This window comes from Patagioenas fasciata, chromosome 15 (assembly GCF_037038585.1).
Source record: "Patagioenas fasciata isolate bPatFas1 chromosome 15, bPatFas1.hap1, whole genome shotgun sequence".
NCBI lineage: Eukaryota > Metazoa > Chordata > Aves > Columbiformes > Columbidae > Patagioenas > Patagioenas fasciata.
The window spans coordinates 10,084,539-10,105,571 of NC_092534.1; the positions used below are offsets into that span (position 1 = coordinate 10,084,539).

Below are 21,033 nucleotides of genomic sequence, written 5' to 3' on the forward strand. Positions count from 1 at the left end.
GGCACCACCGGGACCCCTTCGCCCCAGGCATGCAGCAGAGCCCCGGTGACCGGCCGGCGGGGCCGCTCTGCGCATGCGCGCAGCCGCCAGGTGTCGCTCTACCCTCAAGGCGTGATTCCAAGCACGAGCAGTAGAGTTGGGGCATTCGCTCGCTAGAAAGTCAAAGCGGCGCAGAGCGCGCCGGGAAGGCAGAGTCTTCCTCCGGACAGCCATCTTGTTCTCCTCGCCAGGGCCGAGCTGAGGGGCGCGGGAGGATGAAGGGGTTCCCGGTGGCCGCGCGTTCCCTCTCGGTGAGGGTGACCTGCAGGCGTTGTGCGCGGTTGGGGAGAGGCATAGGTGGCGGCGACAGCGGCTGTCCGGGCCCTGGGCGCTGCGGGCGGGCCTGACCCCAGCCAGCCCCGGGCGGTGAGCCGGGCCGACGGGCGGTGGGCGGTCGGTCCAGCGGCTGCGTTCGTGCCTGTGGGGCTGTCAGTGAGGGGTCTGGTAGGGGTCAAGGCCGGGGTCGATCGGGCTGGGCGGGTGGCGAAGCGGGGCGGAGGGGCTGAAGGTCAGACAGGCCGCAGGCCCGGCCCGGGGCGAACTGTGCACAGCTGCCTGGCTGGGAGCTCCGACGGGGCGAGGGGTCCCCGGGGGCATCACCCGCGGCCTCTCCCGGCAGCGACCGGGGAGGCGGGGCCGCCCGTACCGCCGGAGTGGGGGCAGGAGCGGGCTCCAAGGGGATCTTTGCTCTTTGGGGAAGCTTCAGCTGTTTGTGGCAAGGTGGTGCCCTTGGCAGGGGGGGCTGGCTTGGCCCGGAGCAGGCAGAGTGCTGGGGCTGCTGCAGGCTGGCTGTGATTCTCTGCTGGAAATATGCTCTGGAGTAGGGTGGCAAATGACTTTTGAAGCATAGTATGTTTGTGAGTTAGTTTTAGATGTGCACTAACCATTCGTAAATAAGTAGGCTTGGAACTTAAAATTCAAATCATAGAATCATTTCAGTTGGAAGAAACCCTCAGGATCAAGTCCAACGATGACATAACTCTAGCACTAAACTATGTCCCTAAGAACCTCATCTAAAGGCCTTTTAAACCCCTCCAGGGATGGTGACTCCACTGCCCTGGGCAGCCTGTTCCAATGCCTGACAACCCTTTCCGTGAAGAATTTTTTCCTAATATCCAATCTAGACCTCCCCTTGTGCAACTTGAAGCCATTTTCTCTTGTTGTATCACTTGCTACTTGGGAGAATACAAGCCAGGATGTGGTGGTAGAAGTAAGGAGTTTTTCCTTGACTCATACATGGAACAGAGTCTGTAGCAAAGCAAGCGGAATTATGACATTGGTATCCCTACAGCTGAGTGCAGCGATGTTTCTGGTGCTCGGTTTTTAGTTTGAGATGTATGGGGATTAAGTTATTGGGGTTTTTAATGTGAAAAGAATAATAATAAATAAATATACTTGACAAGAATAAGAAACTTCAAAAAAAGGTGGGAGGGATTTATGATCAATAGTCTTGTCACTTATGTTGCCAGCTGCTGGAGGGAACTCTCTTGTGATGTTCACCTCTTCCATTTGAAGACCAGCTTCTGGTTATTACTTTGCAGCCTGGGGATTTGCGTCCATGTCCTCTTTCTACACAGTAGACAGTGTGGGTAGTTTGGGGTTCTGAGGGGTGACCGTAGGAGTTGAACTGCCTACACCTAACAAATTAGAAGGTTATCTCCAAAGTTGTGTTCTGCATATGTGGATTGCTGTAGCAGTTTGTTCAGTTAATTACTGTACAGTGGTCTAACAGACTATATGGTATCAGGTAGAGATTATTTTCTTACTGTGCTTGAACATCCCAGAGACCTCTTATAAGTTGTTGCACAGGTTCAAACAGTGGTGTAAAAAGGAATTGCAAGGGAATCACAGTTATTACTCTGGGGCTTGAAGTTGTTCGTTGTATTTGTACTTTAAAATTAGTTGCTTTTTCAGTATGTAATGAGATATGTCATGAACTAATTCAGGAAATCCATTCTCTTCCAGAAGAGACTTTACTCACTTAAAGTAGCTCCTAAAGTTGCAACCCCAAAAACTGCAGAAAGAGTGAAATTATCTCCAGCATCTGAGGATCTTGAGGTCAGTATGAATACCGGGTTTTTTTTTTCCCTTTTATTTTATTTTTGAAACTCAGTCAAAGCAGAACTGTGACAGTACTTCCAGTGGGTGACTAAACCATTTTTTTTTTTCTTTTTAATACAGATCACAAAATTACCAAATGGCTTAATTATTGCATCTCTGGAAAACTTTTCTCCAGCTTCAAGAATTGGTGTGTTTATTAAAGCGGGCAGCAGATATGAAACCACTGGTAACTTGGGAACTGCTCACTTGCTTCGTCTTGCGTCTAATTTGGTAGGTGTTTATTCTCTTTGTTATGATGTTGGCAGTGGATGAATGGTGGCAGGTTTATGATCGCAGAAAGAAATGATATGGTAAAATTTAATGTAAGAGATGTTATAAATTGGAAAACAATGTACATTGATTCTTGGTTAGTGCAGGAGAAATGTCATTATTTCCTGGAAGACAGGAAGTGATGTTTATTTAGAATTATGCTCTCCAGTGGTGTCTTAAGCTACACGCACACACACATATATATAGAAAAAACTGCATGTAACTGATTTTATTTTAGCTGCAGTAAAAATTAATTTGGGTGGCTGATACAAACTCAATTTTATGTGTGTTTGGAATATTTCTGAGTAGTTTCTCTTACTACTACCGTCAAGATACTTTAAACTTGTTTTTCCTTCTGATGTCTATGTTCAGTTATACAAGATGCTGTAGGGGCAGATACATATCATCAGGTTTAAGAAAGAATCCAATTCATTGACAGCAGGTGCTTAAACAGTTGCTAAAAGGAATAACTGCTGTAGGTACTGCAGGAATACCATTGAATAGGTTGTGGAATGTTATATTTAAACAGCCTCTTCTGTTGCTGCTGTCAGGTACAGAACGTTGGGCTGGATGTCGCGTGGGTGCCACTGACGTGCCTCTGTTGTTGCATGAGCTCAATCCACATCAGTTTCAGGCAGAAAAAGGAAAAAATAACATCCCAGTGGCTTATTACTTCCTTCCCAACTGCTGCCCAAAATTATTTCCCTCAGCAGCTGTGAGCATGACAGTATGTGTGGGCATTCTTTGCCCTGGTTTTGTCAAGCTTATCTAATTCAGACAATCCTATTAAATGTTCAGGCAAACCTGGGTCAGTTTAGAATGAGGCTGGAGAGCAAATATCTGAGCAATTATGGTAGAAAATCAGAAAGGATGAAGAAGTGATCAGGAGTAAGGATGCAGTAAGCTGGCTCAACTTTTAAAAATAGCCTCTGTATAAATAAACATATACTGTTTTCAAATTTGCCTGAGCACTGAACAACCTCAGGCAAATATGTCCTTAAAATAACCAGAATTTTAAGTTGCCTTTTTTTTTTTTTTCATAGACTACTAAAGGAGCATCTTCTTTCCGGATTACTCGTGGCATTGAAGCTGTTGGGGGTAGCCTAAGGTTTGTAACCACGTACAAAGATAATCTGTCTTGGTAAAATGCAAACAAGATGAATGACTAAAGGAAGTGAAACAATAACCATAAGGGTCTGTAGGTGGATAAGCTCAGTGTGGAAGTGGTACTTGAATGGTGAACGTTGACAAGGAATGTCTTTCATACTTCTTGTTCTATTAAGGTTCAAGAGTGCACCTGTGATTTTTATTTTAGATTTTGTTAACTGAATGATATTTCTAAATGTTGTGTACCTGGAAGAAATATTTTGTCTTAAAAGCTTAATGTTCTTGCTGGCTTTTCAGGCTTCAAGATTAAACTTCCCAAAGTCAATAGTTTGTTTTTTTTTTTCTCCATCTTTCATGAATAGAGACCACTCATCATACTGCAGCTTTGGGAACAATTCAGACAGGAGTTGGCTTTTGTGATGTCAGAGTTTAAAGCCTAGAAAACAAGCCTAAGAGAAATAAAAGAGAGATCTTGCTGTGCCTGCTTTCTTGCAATGTATCTTGAAATCATCCAGTAAGATTGGTTAATTTGGTTAAAATATATAACTTGAGATTCTACCCCTTTTAGTTCCTATTAATCACAAATGTGTTGAAGCAACTGGAAAAAACCAAGTACGTTTTCTACCTCAAAAGAATAATTTCTAAATTGCCTTGTTTAATACATACACACATTTTTTGTCAGGTTTTATATTCAGCTTTATTTGTTGTTTCACCTTGAATTATCATGGTATCTTGGATTCTGATGGTCACAAGATGGTTGTTATTACTTGAATACTTAAGAGATGAGTTTTAGTTATGTCTCTTCCTGCTGTGTGTATATTATCACTCCTTTAAACAGTCACATCAAGCAGATTTAAGGTTAACTAGACATTCTAGTCAGTATCTTACTGATGAATTCAATCAATGGGGAATATGTGTGGAAATCCAGTTCTGTGTTCTCTTCTGAAATGGATTTTGCATTTTTTTCTTTAGTGTGTACTCAACAAGAGAGAAAATGACTTACTCTGTTGAATGCCTGCGTGACTATGTGTAGGTATCTAGATATGCTGTAAACTGAATTATCACATTCTTTACAAACTGCTCTGTAGCAGAGACCTATCATTTTACAGGGCAGGAATAACACTTATTTTCATGTCTTTGTAATAAATCAGTAAATTACTGTATTAATATTTGGCTTCTGTATCATGTTACTAAGCATACAAATGCTGCAGAAACGAAGTTGAGTTCTCATACTTTGTACAGCATTGCTAATAACAACTCTGGCTTGAGTAGTATAATTTGTTGCTAATGTGTTGCTTATGGATTATTCTGAATTGCTCTCAACTTCAGAAGAAACACATGCTACTTCTATTGCGTTTAATGCTTTTGTAACTTTTTAAATCTAGTGATACGGTAATGGAGTACCTCCTGAACGTCACCACAGCACCAGAGTTCAGACCATGGGAAGTGACTGAACTTCAGCCACAATTAAAAGTTGACAAAGCAATTGCATTTCAGAATCCTCAAGTTGGTAAGTGTATTTTCTGATACACTTCATTAGTTTCATGGGAGTTTCTTCAAAATGAACAACTTTGGAAATAATAGGGTTTCCCTTTTGCTGTGTCCATGACCATTTAATATTTCAGCTTTTCCCATTGGTAGGTGTGGTCTTTCTGTTGTTAGAAAACTTTTTTCCAGAAATCCACAAGTTTTTCCAGCCTATGCATAACAATCTTTAGCAAGGAACATGCTGAGGACAGGTTATACCATTCTCCTTGACAGCTTCCATTTTTCCTCTTTTTTTCCTCCGAAGAATGTGCCAGTCATTACTATTGTTGACAATATATTTGCAGCAGTTTGTGTTCTGAAAATAGTATTTAGGTGTTACTCATTGCTATGGAAACAGTATTCTACAAAAGACTTTTTGAATTTGTGTGGTTATTTTGGTATAAAAGCAATATGTATTTTCATTACATTGAAAACGGATTCTAGTTTTAGCTTTATAAATTGAGGTTCATAAAAGCAGATGTAAAGCCTCAGCCAAGCCTATTCCAATATATCTTGTGTTACTTAAGTCTAGTCATCCAAGTTCCCCTACATAGTTCTGCACAATAAACAAGCTTTGTACTACTCCGTGGAGCATGCTCACCTTCATAACCAATTAAAGGTGTCAACACAACATTGGGCTTTGGAAAATCCCTGGCTTATACTGAAGCACTACTATTTTTTAAATCTGAATCAAGAACAATCTTTGTTTTCTAAACATGTATCAGCTACAGATTCATTTCATAGTTAATATTTTCAGTTACATTCAGAATCAGAACTATGAGGAAAGGAGTGTCGTCTTTCTCTTGAAAATCTTTTGAGAATATCAAATAGAAATGAGTACTACTGGATGCAAGAAAAAATAATGAGAAGGGAATTAAAGATATGAGCATCCTTCATCTGAATAGGGAGATGGATGAGACATCACACAAAACTACGAATAGTATTTTAAACAGCCAGTTCTTTCTCAAGCTCAGAAACAACGGATGCATACAGTGAAGATGATGATGATGATTCTAAAACTAATTAAAAAGGTGTTTGGGTTTGTTGTTCTCTACTGCTCCACCTCCCCCAAACACTGATTAAATTTATAGCTTGCTGTTGAGGCCAGAAAGGGTTGAGCATATGCAAGTGTTGTTTTTAGTAAGTTACAAAAAAATAGAATCCCTCAGACCAGATGCTGTTGCCTGAGGATTTGGATGAAAATTCCACGTGTATTGGATTATTTCAACCTGCTTGTGCTCCTTAAAGTGGACCACAGCTCTGTTTCACTGGGTAACATTAGTTTCGTTCAGGATGTTCATTAAAAGTGTCTTTTATGTTAATCATCATCACTGAAACTTTGTTTCTCTTAGGAGTGCTTGAAAACTTGCATGCTGCAGCTTATAAGAATGCTCTGGCAAACCCTTTATATTGTCCGGATTATGCAATTGGAAAAATTACTTCTGAGCAGGTAGGAATATTTATGTTGTGTTATAAATCTGTTTCAATTTCTTCATCAAGGGTAGATGAGAGAGAAAATTAATTTGGGAAATAGTCAGTATTTGCTATCATATTAGTCTGGTGTTTATTTTATTTCTGGGCAGCTTTTAATATTGGGTACAGAATTCATGTTCACAGTTAGAAAGGTGATTAATGTCAGTGGCTTCTTGTTGATACGAAGGCTGTTAATAAGATGCAAGTGTTCTTGTATAAAAGAGTTTTGTAGTTGTCACTGAAGAATGTGCAAAATGCTGTTCTATGGACAATTCCTTTTGGGAGCATTGAAGTTTGCTGCATTAAGAGGTATAAGGCTGAACAGTGGATGTCAGAAGCACACTTCCCATTTTTGTACTTTATACAAAACACCCTAAAATGTGAATTTACTGTTGCAGCTTCACCATTTTGTACAGAACAATTTCACAAGTGCAAGAATGGCTCTTGTAGGAATAGGTATGTATGTTCTTTAATGGACATTGCAATTTATAAAGGAAAACTACTGTAGACTTTTGAGTGCTCTGTAGAAATAAAATGTTACAGTATACTTACAACACTTTTATGTACCAGCTGTAGCTTTTCAATGACATTAGTTGGAATAAACTGTTGTATTGCAGGTGTAAAGCACTCTGACTTAAAGCAAATTGCAGAGCACTTTCTAAATATCCGGAGTGGAGCTGGTATTTCTAGTGCAAAGGCTGTCTATCGAGGGGGTAAGTATGGATCTTGTATGTGTTCTGAATGACTGCTTTTCTGATTATTATAAATGTAGCATTATTCAAAGTTGCAGCTGAAAACTACAGTTGCACCAAGTGCTGTACATGGGAAGTGCCAGTTCAGAGGCATTTCCAGTCTAAATAAGTAGAGGATTACTACCTCCATGGAAAGTTCTGGAGTAAAATTTAACCCATGTCTCCAAAAAAGCAAATTCATTTAGTCCTTAAAGTGAAAAACAAGCTAACAGCTGGTTTCTCTTGGCATTTTTGGGAAGATTCCCGTAAGAATCCATTCTGAACGGTCTAGAAGTGGTGGTGGGCTTTCTTTTTAACGATGATCTGTTCGAATGTCATCTTTCATAAAAGACAAAGCAATGCTTAGCTTTTTCAGAGCAGCATCTTGTACTAATACCAATAGCTATTCTTTAGTCAAGGTATCAGATCGCTCTGTAAATAAAGGGGAAAGGAGTTTGCAACATTTCAAATTTGACTGTAATAACTTCAGTTTCTATGAAACAGGATAAATATGAACAGAAGGTACACAACCTTTCTGGATGTTTATTATCTGAAGACTCACTGAGTTTTATAATCTCATACTATTTATGGTTTAGGATGAGGTTCAAATAAAGCATAGTAAGGTACTTGGGCTTGTGCTTGCAGGATGATTTCTTCAAAAGGCTATCTGTATAGTGTACTAGGTGTCTAGTATTCATAGGTAATTTTAATAAGAGTTAGGAATAACCTATAAGGATTGTCAGTATAAAGATGGCCAATGATTGGAAGCTACAGTGTGACCTACAGCCTACAAACAGCTTCTTGCTGTTTTCCTGGGTGAACATGCAGTAACTTCACACCCTGGCTTCTCTCTCATGAAACTAACTCCTGGCTAGAAATCTCGCCCTTCCATACCTCTGAATGTGCAGTAGTTTCTAACTGAATGCTGCATTACCTTTTATTCTGTTGTTGCATTTTTAGGAGAGGTCAGGGAACAGAATGGTGATAGTCTTGTCCACGCTGCTGTTGTGACTGAAGGAGCTGCTGTTGGAAGTGCAGAAGCGAATGCGTTCAGTGTTCTTCAGCATGTTTTAGGGGCTGGACCCCTTATCAAAAGGGGAAGCAACGTTACCAGCAAACTGTCCCAGGGTATTGCTAAAGCAACTACCCAGCCATTTGATGTAAGTTCAAAGGGTTACTGCACTCTAATATTCTAAATAAAATGTATGCTATCCTTTGAGAGGTTACCACCTCCAGTGAGAATCATAATTAATTCATTCTTGCATAAGTTACAATATTTCGGACAAGGCCTTCCAGTCTGATATTCCTCTGCACAGGTGGAATTTAGCTTCTCGAATTCCAGTATTTTACATCCATATAGTAATTATTTTCCTGTGCTTTATACTGAGTTGTTCTGATACTTGAAACAGTTAATAATAATTTTTGTTTTGCAGGCTTCTGCATTTAATGTTAATTACTCTGATTCCGGGCTCTTTGGGTTTTATACCATATCCCAGGCTGCAAATGCTGGAGAGGTGAGTTGCTGATTAGAATTTAAGTATTAACACCTTAACCCTCAGACTAGTATTTTGGTTTGAGATAGTGACTGGTTCATCTGAAAAAAGTCAATTAATCTGGTTTCTTGTATAAGATTGCTGCACATTCTGTTGCGATTTAGCTCTGCAACCTGGGAATGAGACTCCTCCTGGGAAGTACCAATGCCTGATATGAACTAGAGCAAGTAAAATACCTTGAATTGCTGCTTGTAATTGCTGATTTACGTGTATAAGCCAAAGTATATAATGAGGAACATGCTGGCTCTTGAAGCTGGCAGAACTGAATCCTCTCATGAAAAATGGTGAGACCATGCAAATTAATGTTGTCTTGCAATTTAAATCCACACTGGTTTTTGTATCTTGCTTTGGCGTTTGTTACAGTGGGTTTAGTTTTGTTCTAAAGCTGTTCAGCATTGAGTTCAGGCTAACAATCTGAACACTGTCAGCTGCTCCTCCCTGATGTTTTTAAGGTGTCAGATAAGAGAAAAAATACGTTGAAATTTAATGCTGGAAAAAGCCTTAAATTATTTTAATTTTCCTCAGGTCATTAAAGCTGCTATAAACCAGATAAAGGCAGTTGCTCAGGGCGGCGTCACCAATGACGATATCGCAACGGCAAAGTGAGTAAAGAACTGTCTTGTGTCTTGTAAAGCGAAGTTTCTTAACGTGTAGCTACTTGTCCAACAGGCTATTCTGTACAGCAGAGCATATCATTGTCCTGTAATTATTTCTGTGGGGAATTGCTCACTTTCCTGCATTAAAATTGCTGCACTGTCAATACTCTTTTTTTCAAAGCTCTACTGATTCGCTGCTAGTAGTATTTCCTAGTAAAAACTTGTTAGAAGCATTAAGATTTTCTGAAAACTGTTCCAGTGTAAGAAATCAGCAAGTATCAGCAGATGCTGTCATTTTAATCATACTCTGTAGTACTAAGGTGCATGTAAATTAGAATCCTAAATTGCATTATTTAAGTAATTCCCTTTTGGTGGCACTGCAGCAATTCCTGAAACAATTACATTAAGCGATCTTCTGCATCCTCAAAGTAATGGGGGTCTGCAAGCGTAAAGCACTGAATTAGTGATGTTACATCCGAGTGCTCAAAATACATTGGGAATATGAGATGGAGGAAAATTACTCTTAGAGATGCTGTAATACCAACAAAGTTTTAGAGTTTCTAATTTATAGAGGGTTTTGCACATTAGTTGGTGCTTGATCTCCAAGCAGTGTTAAACTGCTCTGAGCTTTTAAAACTGTAGTTGTGCAATATAACAATATAGTATCAAGTAGAAAAATGAAAATATTGTCTGTATATAAAATATGTACAAGACTCCACATAAAGCTTGATTATACAAAACTTGTTAACCTAGATGTGATTGGTTGTGCTTTAGTCACTAGTAGCTAAATGGCAAATTCTGGATCTTTGTATTTGGCATTAGGAGTTGGCGGGGGGTTGTGGTTTTTTCTTTAAGGAAGCTGCGTAGTATGAGGGAGTTACAGAGTGCTGTGCCTGCTTGGTTTTGGTTGTTTTTTTCTGGTTTTGTTTGTTCGGGTTTTTGTTTCAGGTGGTTTGGGTTTGTTTGGGGTTTTTGTTGGTTGGTTGGTTTGGTTCATTGGGTTTTTTTTAGTTTCCTTTCTGGAATGCCTTCACATATTACCTATATTGCTGTTTTTCCTTTAGTGACCAAAAAACCCCTCCAAAACTCCTAATTCAGGGTCAGGGGTATTTGCAGAGCCTTGCAATTCAGTCAAAAATACTCAACTAGTTAATCATATTCTATTGTGATAAACCATTTTCTTCCGTTTTGACAGAACATGGAACAATTGCACAAGGAACCTAACCATTTACATTAACTGCTTCTTTGTCACTTACAGCAAAATTGTTCTGCATGCATCTGTCCTTGATGAGAAACAGGAATTAATTTTAAACCTGGTTTTTAAACTTGGATATTAGTTTGTCTAATTCCTGAGCTAGAGATCTGACTGTGGGGGGTGGTAGATCATTCCAAGGCAGTGAGCATTGAAGTAGCCTGTTGTTTTCGTGCTTGGACAATTTATGGTGCCTCTTTCCTAACTACAGAACCCTTCCATATTTGAAAAGGAAAACATTTCAAAATAGAGAGGAATCTTCAAAATTTGAAAAGCACCAAAAACTCATTGCACTCATGGGGGCAATGGGGAAGGTAATAGCAGGACTTCATGCTCACTCATCCTTAATGCTTGTTTGATGGCAGAAATCAGCTGAAAGCCACGTATTTGATGTCAGTGGAGAGTGCAGAAGGGTTACTGAATGAAATTGGCTCCGAGTCCTTGGTTTCTGGCACACACACATCACCATCTGTTGTTGCTCAAAAAATCGACTCCGTAACCAGTGCTGATGTTGTGAATGTAAGTATGTGTCAGCGTCTACAGGTGTTCCTTAATCACTGTGTAAGGTTGTTTTATACAAAACTGGTGCTCATTTCTGTGTGTTTGTAAACACAGATATATACTATCTTTAAAAAAAGCAACTTATTTACAAATCCCAGCTGGCTATCTCTTGATGCCTTTACTTTTAACAGAAGACTCTTTAATCCAATACACTGTAAAACTAGTGTAGCTGGGAGTATGTCAGATTCTCATCTACCTCACTTAAATTTACCAAAACTGCCAACTAGTATTCCTGGAAAACTTGCTGTTAGTTCCAGTGCAGACACTCCTGTGTCAAAGCTTTTGGGTTTCCCAAGTCTAGAATATTCAGTGGACTTAATAAAACAAGTAGGCTTTCAGTGATAAATTTACATAACTGCATTACTATTGGCAAATTATGTTGTTGCTTATACTTGAAGCAAACTTCAAACAGAAATACATCAGAGAAATTCTAAGATAGAAAACTTTTTTCACAGCCCCTATTGATTTCTGTTGCAGTAGCAACCGGCAATAGCTCTAGTAATAAGGAGAGTTCCACTGTATCTTGCAGGGTAATAATTAATCTAGGAGTAACCATTCTCGAAGAGTTTAAGCCTTTTATATCCCACTGTCATTCTGCCATTCCTGTTTATATTATAAAGGAACAAGGAACTGGATTAGAAGCCAGTAAATTTAGACAGCAAAAGGAAAAGTGTTTACTTGATGATGTACTATAGTAGTGTTGGGATTTGTCATTTATTCTCATAACTTGAAGCTGAGGCTATGAGCAGCAAGATAAATTCTCTTGTAGTGAATAATTCCTTATATCCATCTTTCTGATTTATTTTCAGGCTGCAAAGAAGTTTGTCAGTGGGAAGAAATCCATGGCAGCTAGTGGGGATTTGGGAAATACTCCTTTCCTTGATGAGTTGTAAAAACAAAACCAGGATGTGGATTCAAGATGGACCTGAGCTCTAAATCACCTATATTCTAAATAAATTACTACTAACGTGTTATTTATGAAATGAGTTCTTCCAGAAAATTAATCTGGAGTAATTGTGGGCTTGCACTCATCAAATAAAGTGCTGGGTTCATATATTTTGTGCTAAGTTTTTTCCCATTGAAAATGCTGATAGGTCTGGCTCTGTACAGTGAATGTAAAACTACAGTGGGAAAATAAGGTGAATTTTAGTTGATGTAAAAAAAGGATATATCAGAAATTGTGATGCAGACAAATACTGTGATTGCCACTAGTTGTCCATGCATTCAGGGAAAGTTCTTGATAAACTGCACCATCCTTATATCAAGCAAATGAAGAAATTTACCTTCAAACAGAGATATTAGACCTCAGAGCTTGCAGCTGCTGCTTCTCTGGGACTAGCACGGGTAGTGTTTCTGAATGTCTTCTCCACAAGCAGCATTGACAGACATTTTTGAGGGGAGGGAGGGCATTGCTAAAGCAGCTTTATATAGCTAATATATAATTTCAAATATCTTAGGATATTTAGATTTTTTTTTTCTGAAGTCTAGCCATGTTTTAAAACAGATACAACTCCAGAAATTAGGTTTTGAAAAAGTTGAATTTTGAGCTATTTTGAAACAAAGGCAGATTCTTCCATAGGCTGTATCTGATGCAGAAGGGCAAGAGGAAGAGGAACTGGTCTCATTGTTTTCTGTCGCCCCGTATGAAGGTCTAACTCCACCAGCATCAAACTTAAGGTTGCATAATGCATCAACATCGTTGTAAAGTACAGCATCACAATCAGTGTCTGTGTCTACTCTTAAGTGTCTGACTTGTATCAGATATCTGCCAAATTTGGGATATTGACGGTAGCTTATACATGAATTCAATGCTATGGCTCGAAAGATTTATGCTGAAAAGTTTCCAAGTTTACATCATCGTCGCTACTTGACTTGGTGTCATCGTCATCCTCAGCATCGTCATCCTCAGCATCGTCACTTGTGCTGAAAATACACAGAGTGGTATCAGTGTCACATGCAATAATTCCCATAGCCATTTATTTAACTAATCTTGGAGTCTTAAGTTTTTTTGCAACTACTTGTTCTAAAGACAAGTTCGTTAGTTCTGAAGCTCCTCTAATATCAAACTAATACTATTGTCCATAGTCCTTTGCACACCGTTTCCTTTGGACTCTGATAGCTAAGTTGTAATACGGTCAACAGAAAAGCAAGCTATTCTTTTTCTTCTCCTTCAGAGTAGCAAATAATTTGATTTATTTAAACATAGAGGTTTGATTTCTTGGAAAGCCCCTTGCTGTGTGAGCTTCCTTTGTGCTGCACAAGCCTAATTATCTCATTTTAACACTTCTATTCCTCCCCCTACCTCTGAGGTTTCTTTTCTATTAAAACTTTGTGCCTCAGGAGAACTTGCAACTGTCTTATATCCCATCTAGATTAATTATACCCTGCTATATGAGCCACCTCTAGGATTGCAATACATTTTATAAGTTCCTGTATGCAGTGGCTTTCACAAGAAGAGTTCATTTTTCCTGAAGTTTAATTTTAAAAGTCATTAACCACTGTCAATAGTTAGAGTGATTAAGAAACAGATAAGCTTTTTACATGGTTGTAGCAAGACCTGCATCTTGGCATCATCAGCTACTTGTAATCGTCTGGATCCTTGGCTGTTGCAATGGACACAGCCTCTGTCTTCAGCAGCATTATTGCCAGCCAGACTTTTTATGGCCTCTGTGGAGGTGGGAAGGGGCATGTCTAAAATTAATGTTCTGATCCTGTCTTCACTGTAATTGGAAAAGTAAACATTTCTTTTGGTATTTGCCTATTTCAAATCAGTTTTCTATTCCAGAAAAAGAAAATTAAACCTTATGCTAACATTTTATTCTAATATGAAAAAGCTATTGTGCTATAATGAATAGAGTTATAAGCAAGGTGTGAAATTCTAGTTATGTACAATACTTCTTACTCTGCTGTCATCACAGGAAGCTTTACTTCAGGAATTAAGTCTGCTGCACTTTGCCAGTGTTGAGGTACTTCAACTAAATCTCTGTAAACTTTGATTTGCAGAATAGTTCCTATAGGAATATTGTGCAGGAGTTGCCTGAGCTCTCGCAGAGTCCATCCTATAACGTTAGCGTGTCCAATTTTTACTAGAACATCACCTGCCAAGGAAGAAAATGGACAGCAATCAGTTTAAGAGGCTTCTTCAATTTTTTTAATGTCTGTTTGATAAAATATGTAGTCTTGACCACTATACTTCCACATTTAAAAGCATGTAAAAGCATGTGTTTAGCAGCTCTTCAACTGGATGCAAGTTTGGTTTTGCTTTCTTGTTTAATCAAAGTTTTTTTAGCTCTGTTGAGAACTCGCCTTTTCACAACACTAAGGAAAGCTGCAGTTCACTTATTTACTTCGGGATTTTTTTGAATGCGTGGGTTCTTTTAGGCAAGATAAAGGTACAATGGTGAATAATCTGATCAGGACCACTATTTGGAACCAGATAGACTCCAGCAAGGCTGAGTTGAGGTTCCATAGCTGCACTCTGAACAGTCTGCTGGCATCTTCCCACAGCTCCCCTGTACCTTCTCACAGCTGGAATAGCCCATCTGTATATCTCTGCTGCCCGCCCTTGTGTGTCCCTTGCTGCTGACCCATCCGTAGGGAGCCAAGCACACCCCTTCCTTTCCAGATGCTGTTCTGGGTGGATGCTGGGGAATCTGCATAACAGCCACAGCACCTTGTGTTTGCCTGGGCCCCTGGAAGATTCGAGGGTTTGACTCTCCTTGGTGGCTGGTGCCTGTCCCTCCACTCTGAGAACAACCAATGCACAGGCACATTGCAAGAAAACGTCAAGCAAGGCCAGGGGAGAAGCAGGGGACACTTCTGAGCTGATGCAGGATCTAACTGAAGAGTTGCAGCAGAAAGCGGGGGTGATGATTTGTTTGTTTGCTTGTTTTAAGTGACACGGCCACAAATAGTGTTTTTATTACCTCCTGCCAGCAGAAGGCACTGAGCTGCAGTTTTGCAAAAAGCAGTACTGAATCCAAGAACAAGAGAGTAAACAAAAGTAAACTGAGTAACAAAAGAGCTCAAGCACCTATATATATATACATATATACATATATATATATAATGGAGTATAACAGGTTGGGCTTCAAGGGGTTGGGGATTGTTAGAATTACTGGGTAAACCTCTGATTTTGGAGACTGCAAAAGGCAAGCAGGTCAATCTGCAGTAGACCACAGCTCTATCAGCAGCCTGGCAGAGACAGTTGCACAGAGGAGCAGTATCAGTAAACATTATGTACTGAACCACGACAGAACAGCACAGAGGATTTAAAAAGGCGGTACAGCTGCCTGCTGCCATATTAGGCAGAGCAAGGAGCCTCTCTCCATCTGCTCTGTTTTCTTCTTAACCCTTTTGGGTTAACAATGCCTGTAGCAAAAATCTATAGGCTTTAAAACTCTTTATCTGAACTACTGGCTACCATTTTTCCATTCGCTTTTCCCACTAATTACTCCTTCTACTCTATCATCATCACACCCTCTCTCCACTCTAGCTTATCACAAGATACTGGTTCTACTGAGGTGCCAATGAGAAGTTCGGAACAAGTACCAGGATAGCAGATAACAAAAAAGCAACAGGAAACATTTTACCAACAGTTTGGTGTATGTTCTCAGCCTCAAACAGAAAGGTAAGTCACTCAGATTACCTGTTTCAAAATGCATAGACATAAATGTACATATGGTTTAAAATATCTGCAAGATACTCTTGTCTTCTAATATATTCTTTCAGAATTCTGTTGTTTGGTTTTTTTCTGTTGATAACATTGTTATGGTGAGTCAAAGCTGTCTTTGAACTGCAGATGTAAAGAATTTTGCTCCTAGGCTCCAGCATCTACAGTCTGAAACACACAGCTTTTCAGTTCACCCATCAGTTTGGTGATTGGTATCATTCAGTGGCCACTCTTGCACTACCAAGGTATTTTAAGGAAATTCACATACTAAGCAGTCCTGTTTCTCCTTGCCAGCATGGGGAACAGGACATGTATATGTACCTATCAGTTTGGTGAGCCCGACTGTAGGATTTTAAGGCATTAGTGCCTCCCACTACCTCTGTTAATTTCTTCCTTCTCATCAGTAAAGTCAGCAGAATGGTACCAGCTCTTTAAAGCTACAACCAGTAATGAAATTGTTCTTTTAGATGCCAGTTTGAAATTGTACAGATAATACTCAGCTTAGTTAACTGAAAAATAAGTCCATAAAGATAAAACCTAATTCATTGCAAGAAAAACTCCTAGGCAGTGTATTTGTGCATCATATTTTACTCCAGCCCCATGCTCTGTACATTGGTGTTAGCAGCAATATAAGTGTGCTGCCTGTGGTATCATTAAGATGCAGCTTCTACAAAATACTGTCTTTTCTGCAAAATTGTATGGCTTTCATCTTAAATACAAAGTTTTTGTAAGTTCACGCTAAACATGAAATGAACGAATTCAGGTGTTTGCTTTTTTGTGTGTGTGAAATGTGCTGAGTTAGATCCAGGTGCTCCATGAAGCAAGCTCTGATTGTTTCTTTGGATTCCAAAAGCTAAGATCAGCTACAATGGGACAATGTTTGTTACCAGTCCTCAACCACCTTTAAACTGTTCGATACTTGCTGCAGTAATCAAACACCCCACATGTCAGAAATAATTTGACTCCTTGTTCCTGTAGCCTTTATTGAAAAGGCTTTTGGAGTGTGTCTTTTTTAAGTTTTCACAAACAGAACTACTTAGTTTCAGTGATTAATGTTCTTTATTTTTTACCTTATGGATGTAACAACAACAAAAACCAACACCCCAGCAACCAAATCAGTATCATATATATGTTTTTGTATACCATACTTTTTTTTTAGGGAACAGATAAAATCTATCAGCTCTAAGATGATAATAACAACCAAAAAAAAGGCAAAAAAAGTACTCAGTTCAAATCCAAATCTATTTCTATATTACGCTCAGGTTTTTTTCACTGAATTTTATACTGGGATCGAAAGTGCAAAGCCTTTTCTAATAAGAGGTTAAGAACTCCACTCAGTGCTTTTTACTTCATCAAACAAGTAGATATTTTTTCCCAGTGCTTGGAATTCTAATTCTCTCTGAAAAGTGTGAGGACTGCCCAAACTATAAAGGCAATGTGAGGAAAATTGTTCTACTTAAAGATATGCATTTTCACTGTACAGCCAGTAAATTTCTAAATTACTTCATTACACTCAAGTCTTAGCTTCATAGATTTCTATGGTAGAGACAATTTAATACTTGGTGATAACACAGCACGTTGTCGTCCCCCAACTGTAGTTCCTGAGCCTAATGCAATTGGTCTAGAGACCCATATGAAACAGTCAGATTTACAGAGCTTTCAATTACAAGCTTAATATCGGTATGTGGTGTTCCACAAGAAAGCTTAATAACTAGTAATAGTCTGTTTGTACTGATATGGCACATTTCAGGTTTAAAGCATTTGGCAAATGAACACCTGCATGGATTATTATAGCACAGAGATTAGTCCATTGCCACTCTGTAGCTATTCTGTATACTAAAGGGAAATAAAGAGCAAATAATAAAGCAAACTAATTTCAAGCTTTGGGAAGTTTTCTGTTACATGTAGAGTGAAACTACTTGAACAATAATGCAGCGAGCAAAGAATGATATTAGTCAAGTTTAGTTGCTATATAAAGGTAATAATCAAACTATTTTTGGACAAACTCGCTGATGAATAGGAAATCTGTTTTTGCTGGAGGACAATATATAGACTTAAATCTTGATCTGATTATGAAACAGTCACCCATATCAGCTATTTTAAGATCACAGGTATTTCATCACAGTGGAATGCTGGCACTGAGCTTTATGCAGTTTGTGCTAGTTTCTTTTCTCTATAATTTTAAATTGAGTTTCTTTTGATCTGCGTAAGTGTAAATAAATCAGAGACAGGCTCAAAGCATAAATGCAGAACAAGAATATTTTCAATGCTATGAATTTGAATATCACTGTTGGTACTTTTTACCTGGTTTTAGCTTTCCATCGTTAGCTGCAGAGCTTTTCTCAACAAGGCTTGTTATCTGGAGATATGATCCATTCTGTATGACTATGAGTCCTAATCCTCGTTCACCCATCCTAATATTTGCCTTCACTGCTGTAATCAATGTCTGCTGAGAGATGTTTCCCAATTCTGGCAACTGCCCTTTGAAAAGTGAGAGGAAAATTTTACTAGTTGAAAGTGTGATATCATTCTTCAAGAAAATGTTTAAGGAGACATTTGAGCAGGTGTTGTACCCATTCTTAATTGTCCAAACAGTTAAGTCCCTCGTCCCTAATTGCTTCTCTAGGTAGGCGCTGCCTGCTGAGTTACTGCCAAGATGCCATAATAGCAATACTTAAAAAAAGTTAGTGTACTCCATAAATTAGCCTTCTGCAAATAAATATACTGAAAGTAGTTTTTACTTAGAAACTTATTTCTTAAGAGATCACATATTTTATGAAGAGAAAAAGCAATATTGCTGTTACTTGAGTATTTACTACAAATGGAAATATATTCAGGGAAGGTAGAGAACAGAGTACAAAATAACAGAACAGAGGAGTTGTCAGCTGTTAAGGACTTTGAGAAAAGATTGCACATCTATTAAAAACCAATAGTTATAAAGGAGATTAATTTCTAAATTGCCAGTAGACTGGCTCCACACCCTACTGCTGAGATGAGGGGACTGCACTTGCCATGTTTAGCACCTACAGAAATAAAATACTCTTGAGCATCCATTATCCATGAAAATGCGTAATACAAGTAATACAATATAAATGACATTATCTCAGGGTCTCCACCAAGAAATATATTAGGGTAATAAACCAAATTCTCCATCTCTCAAGCCTGCTCTCTTCATCAAGAGCCAGGAAAAGTTAAGACTGTCACATGAGTGCTTGAGACTCCTAAACCAAACTGTATTCTGTTAAAAATTACTTTTTAAATGCTCTGTTTTAAGATTTAATCTCTAAATACAGCTTCTGACAGTAGGGTAGCAATAACTTTAACTGCTTGAGAAGTCCATCTCCAGCCGTCTGAAATCACTTAATGAAAATTTCTACCACTTTACCCTTCTTCTGTAAAATATGGAAATTTGTTCATCTTTCAAATGGCTTCAGTAAAGCTTTGGATCAGGCTCTAAATGACAGCACAGAATATAAAAGAATTAGGATTGAAAATGTACCAATGTGAACATTTAATTTGTCAGTTTGGCTGCTGAACTGAAAAACGGAGAAGAAAGCAGGAACTGTTTGATTTTTTTTTCCTTCCCAATGAAAAATGCAGATTTTTTGTTGTTGTTGAGTAGAATACAACATTTCATTTGGATGAAATACTTAAATTTCATGGTCATGGAAGAAAAGCAAAGGAAGACACACTCTGGAACACACTTTCCTGTGCTGATAATTCTTAGAGGTCGGATGTCTCAGGAATTTATGCAAAGTGGAACAGGAACAGTAGAAGGGATTCAAACATTTCCTATGGTGTTCTTGGTCACTTTTCAAGTTTCAGTCTTCTTCAGCCAGTGGGGAGAACTGAATCCTAGTTTCCTATTTCCAGAATGAGTACTTGAAAAGTTTGAGATACTGAAATACAAGACTGGAAGAGTACTGCTGGGGCAGCACTGAGGAGGTGGAAATGAACAGAGGAAGAAACAACTGAGAGAGACGGAAACTCACTCTTAGTTTCCTGTCCAGCCACTGGTGAAGACTTTGTACGTTCCATTGAGTCCAGAGGAAGAGCTTCTTCTCTGAAGCTGAAACCCCTAGGCAGGCGTGTCCTGGGTGAGCCTCTTGGAAATGTGCTACTGCTCCATGATGACCTGTGGAGGAAGAGTCCACCAGCAGGTGAGGAGGCGATCTCGGCCCCCGGCAACTGCTCAGAACACCGAGGCAGGTTCCGAGTCCCCAGCCAAGGGACCAGCCTGTCCCCTCCTGGCCTGGAGACCACAGACCTGCTGTCTGGCCAGGGTGCTGCACCAGTAACACCAGCACAGGGAAATGTGGCGGTGGGCAGGGGCTGTGCCTGTGCCCAGTGCAGTTTCAATCCAGAGGAGTAATTCGGTTTCAGCTGCCCGTCCATCAGTGCTGCAGCTCTGTCTGAGGTGCGAAAGCTTCCCGGGGAACTACAGCCAGCGGTGTCCACCCCCTACCACATCCTGAGCCACGTACTCATCTCGTAATAAACCCCAGAAAGATTAAATAACGGACCACGCAGCCTGCCAGGTATGAAGACTGGATTCTGTCACTATTCTGACTTTGTATTTGCCTTCCTACCAAAAGCCAATGAAAACCAGATCTTCCCTTTGTGTACCCTCTCTGCCCCTCCTTCCTTCATTCTTTTTGCCATGAAGCTGAATTATTTGGAGACAACCTCATTTTGAGGCAGACTTTTACATCATGCTTGTGTTAAAAGCCACTTAAATACCACTTAAAGCCAGTTTATAGGATAGTTGCAGATGATTCTTGGAAATAACTTCTTTTCAAGGCTGCCAGATTCCCATTGTTAGTGCAATATAATTTTTAAAATCTTTTAAATAAAAAATCAATTGTCCCATTTCTTCCACACACCAATTGTTCCCTGTTTAAAGGGAATAATTTCAGCTGCATTACATCCAAAGTCTTACTCTTTTCTCCACCCTTTAGAAAATCTGTCAAGAGCAGGCGTTTTCAATAGAACTGAAGTACAGCTCTCGTCCTCCAAATAATAACCTTGCTGATTGCTGCTGAACACTTTAAGATTATTTTACGAATATATCCATTGTGTTTGTATAGTCACCCATCTACATAAAAGACTTACATAAACAGCACAATCGCCTGCTTGGCTTTCCAAGGTGTTC

The 21,033-nt window shown here is 39.3% G+C and overlaps 2 protein-coding genes across 3 annotated transcripts; one reads left to right on the forward strand and one right to left on the reverse strand.

The window, feature by feature from the left end:
• Positions 1 to 133: 133 nt before the first annotated feature.
• UQCRC2 (ubiquinol-cytochrome c reductase core protein 2) lies at positions 134 to 12,265 on the forward strand. 2 transcript variants are annotated; one of them, XM_065850927.2, is made up of 14 exons: positions 134 to 290; positions 2,005 to 2,097; positions 2,221 to 2,370; positions 3,453 to 3,517; positions 4,489 to 4,545; positions 4,902 to 5,026; positions 6,396 to 6,493; positions 6,915 to 6,972; positions 7,134 to 7,229; positions 8,208 to 8,407; positions 8,681 to 8,761; positions 9,326 to 9,402; positions 11,014 to 11,167; positions 12,019 to 12,265. In XM_065850927.2, exons 1-14 carry the CDS (start codon positions 255 to 257, stop codon positions 12,100 to 12,102), a joined length of 1,374 nt encoding a protein of 457 aa, XP_065706999.2. In that variant the 5' UTR covers positions 134 to 254; the 3' UTR covers positions 12,103 to 12,265. The 2 variants fall into 2 exon arrangements, with proteins under 2 accessions (XP_065706999.2, XP_071671436.1); XM_071815335.1 differs by lacking the exon at positions 4,489 to 4,545.
• Positions 12,266 to 13,020: 755 nt separating this feature from the next.
• Positions 13,021 to 20,276, reverse strand: PDZD9 (PDZ domain containing 9). The gene is made up of 4 exons (XM_071815309.1): positions 19,874 to 20,276; positions 18,186 to 18,362; positions 14,112 to 14,307; positions 13,021 to 13,132 (listed from the first exon to the last, which is right to left on the reverse strand). Exons 1-4 carry the CDS (start codon positions 20,274 to 20,276, stop codon positions 13,021 to 13,023), a joined length of 888 nt encoding a protein of 295 aa, XP_071671410.1.
• Between the last annotated feature and the right edge of the window lie 757 nt (positions 20,277 to 21,033).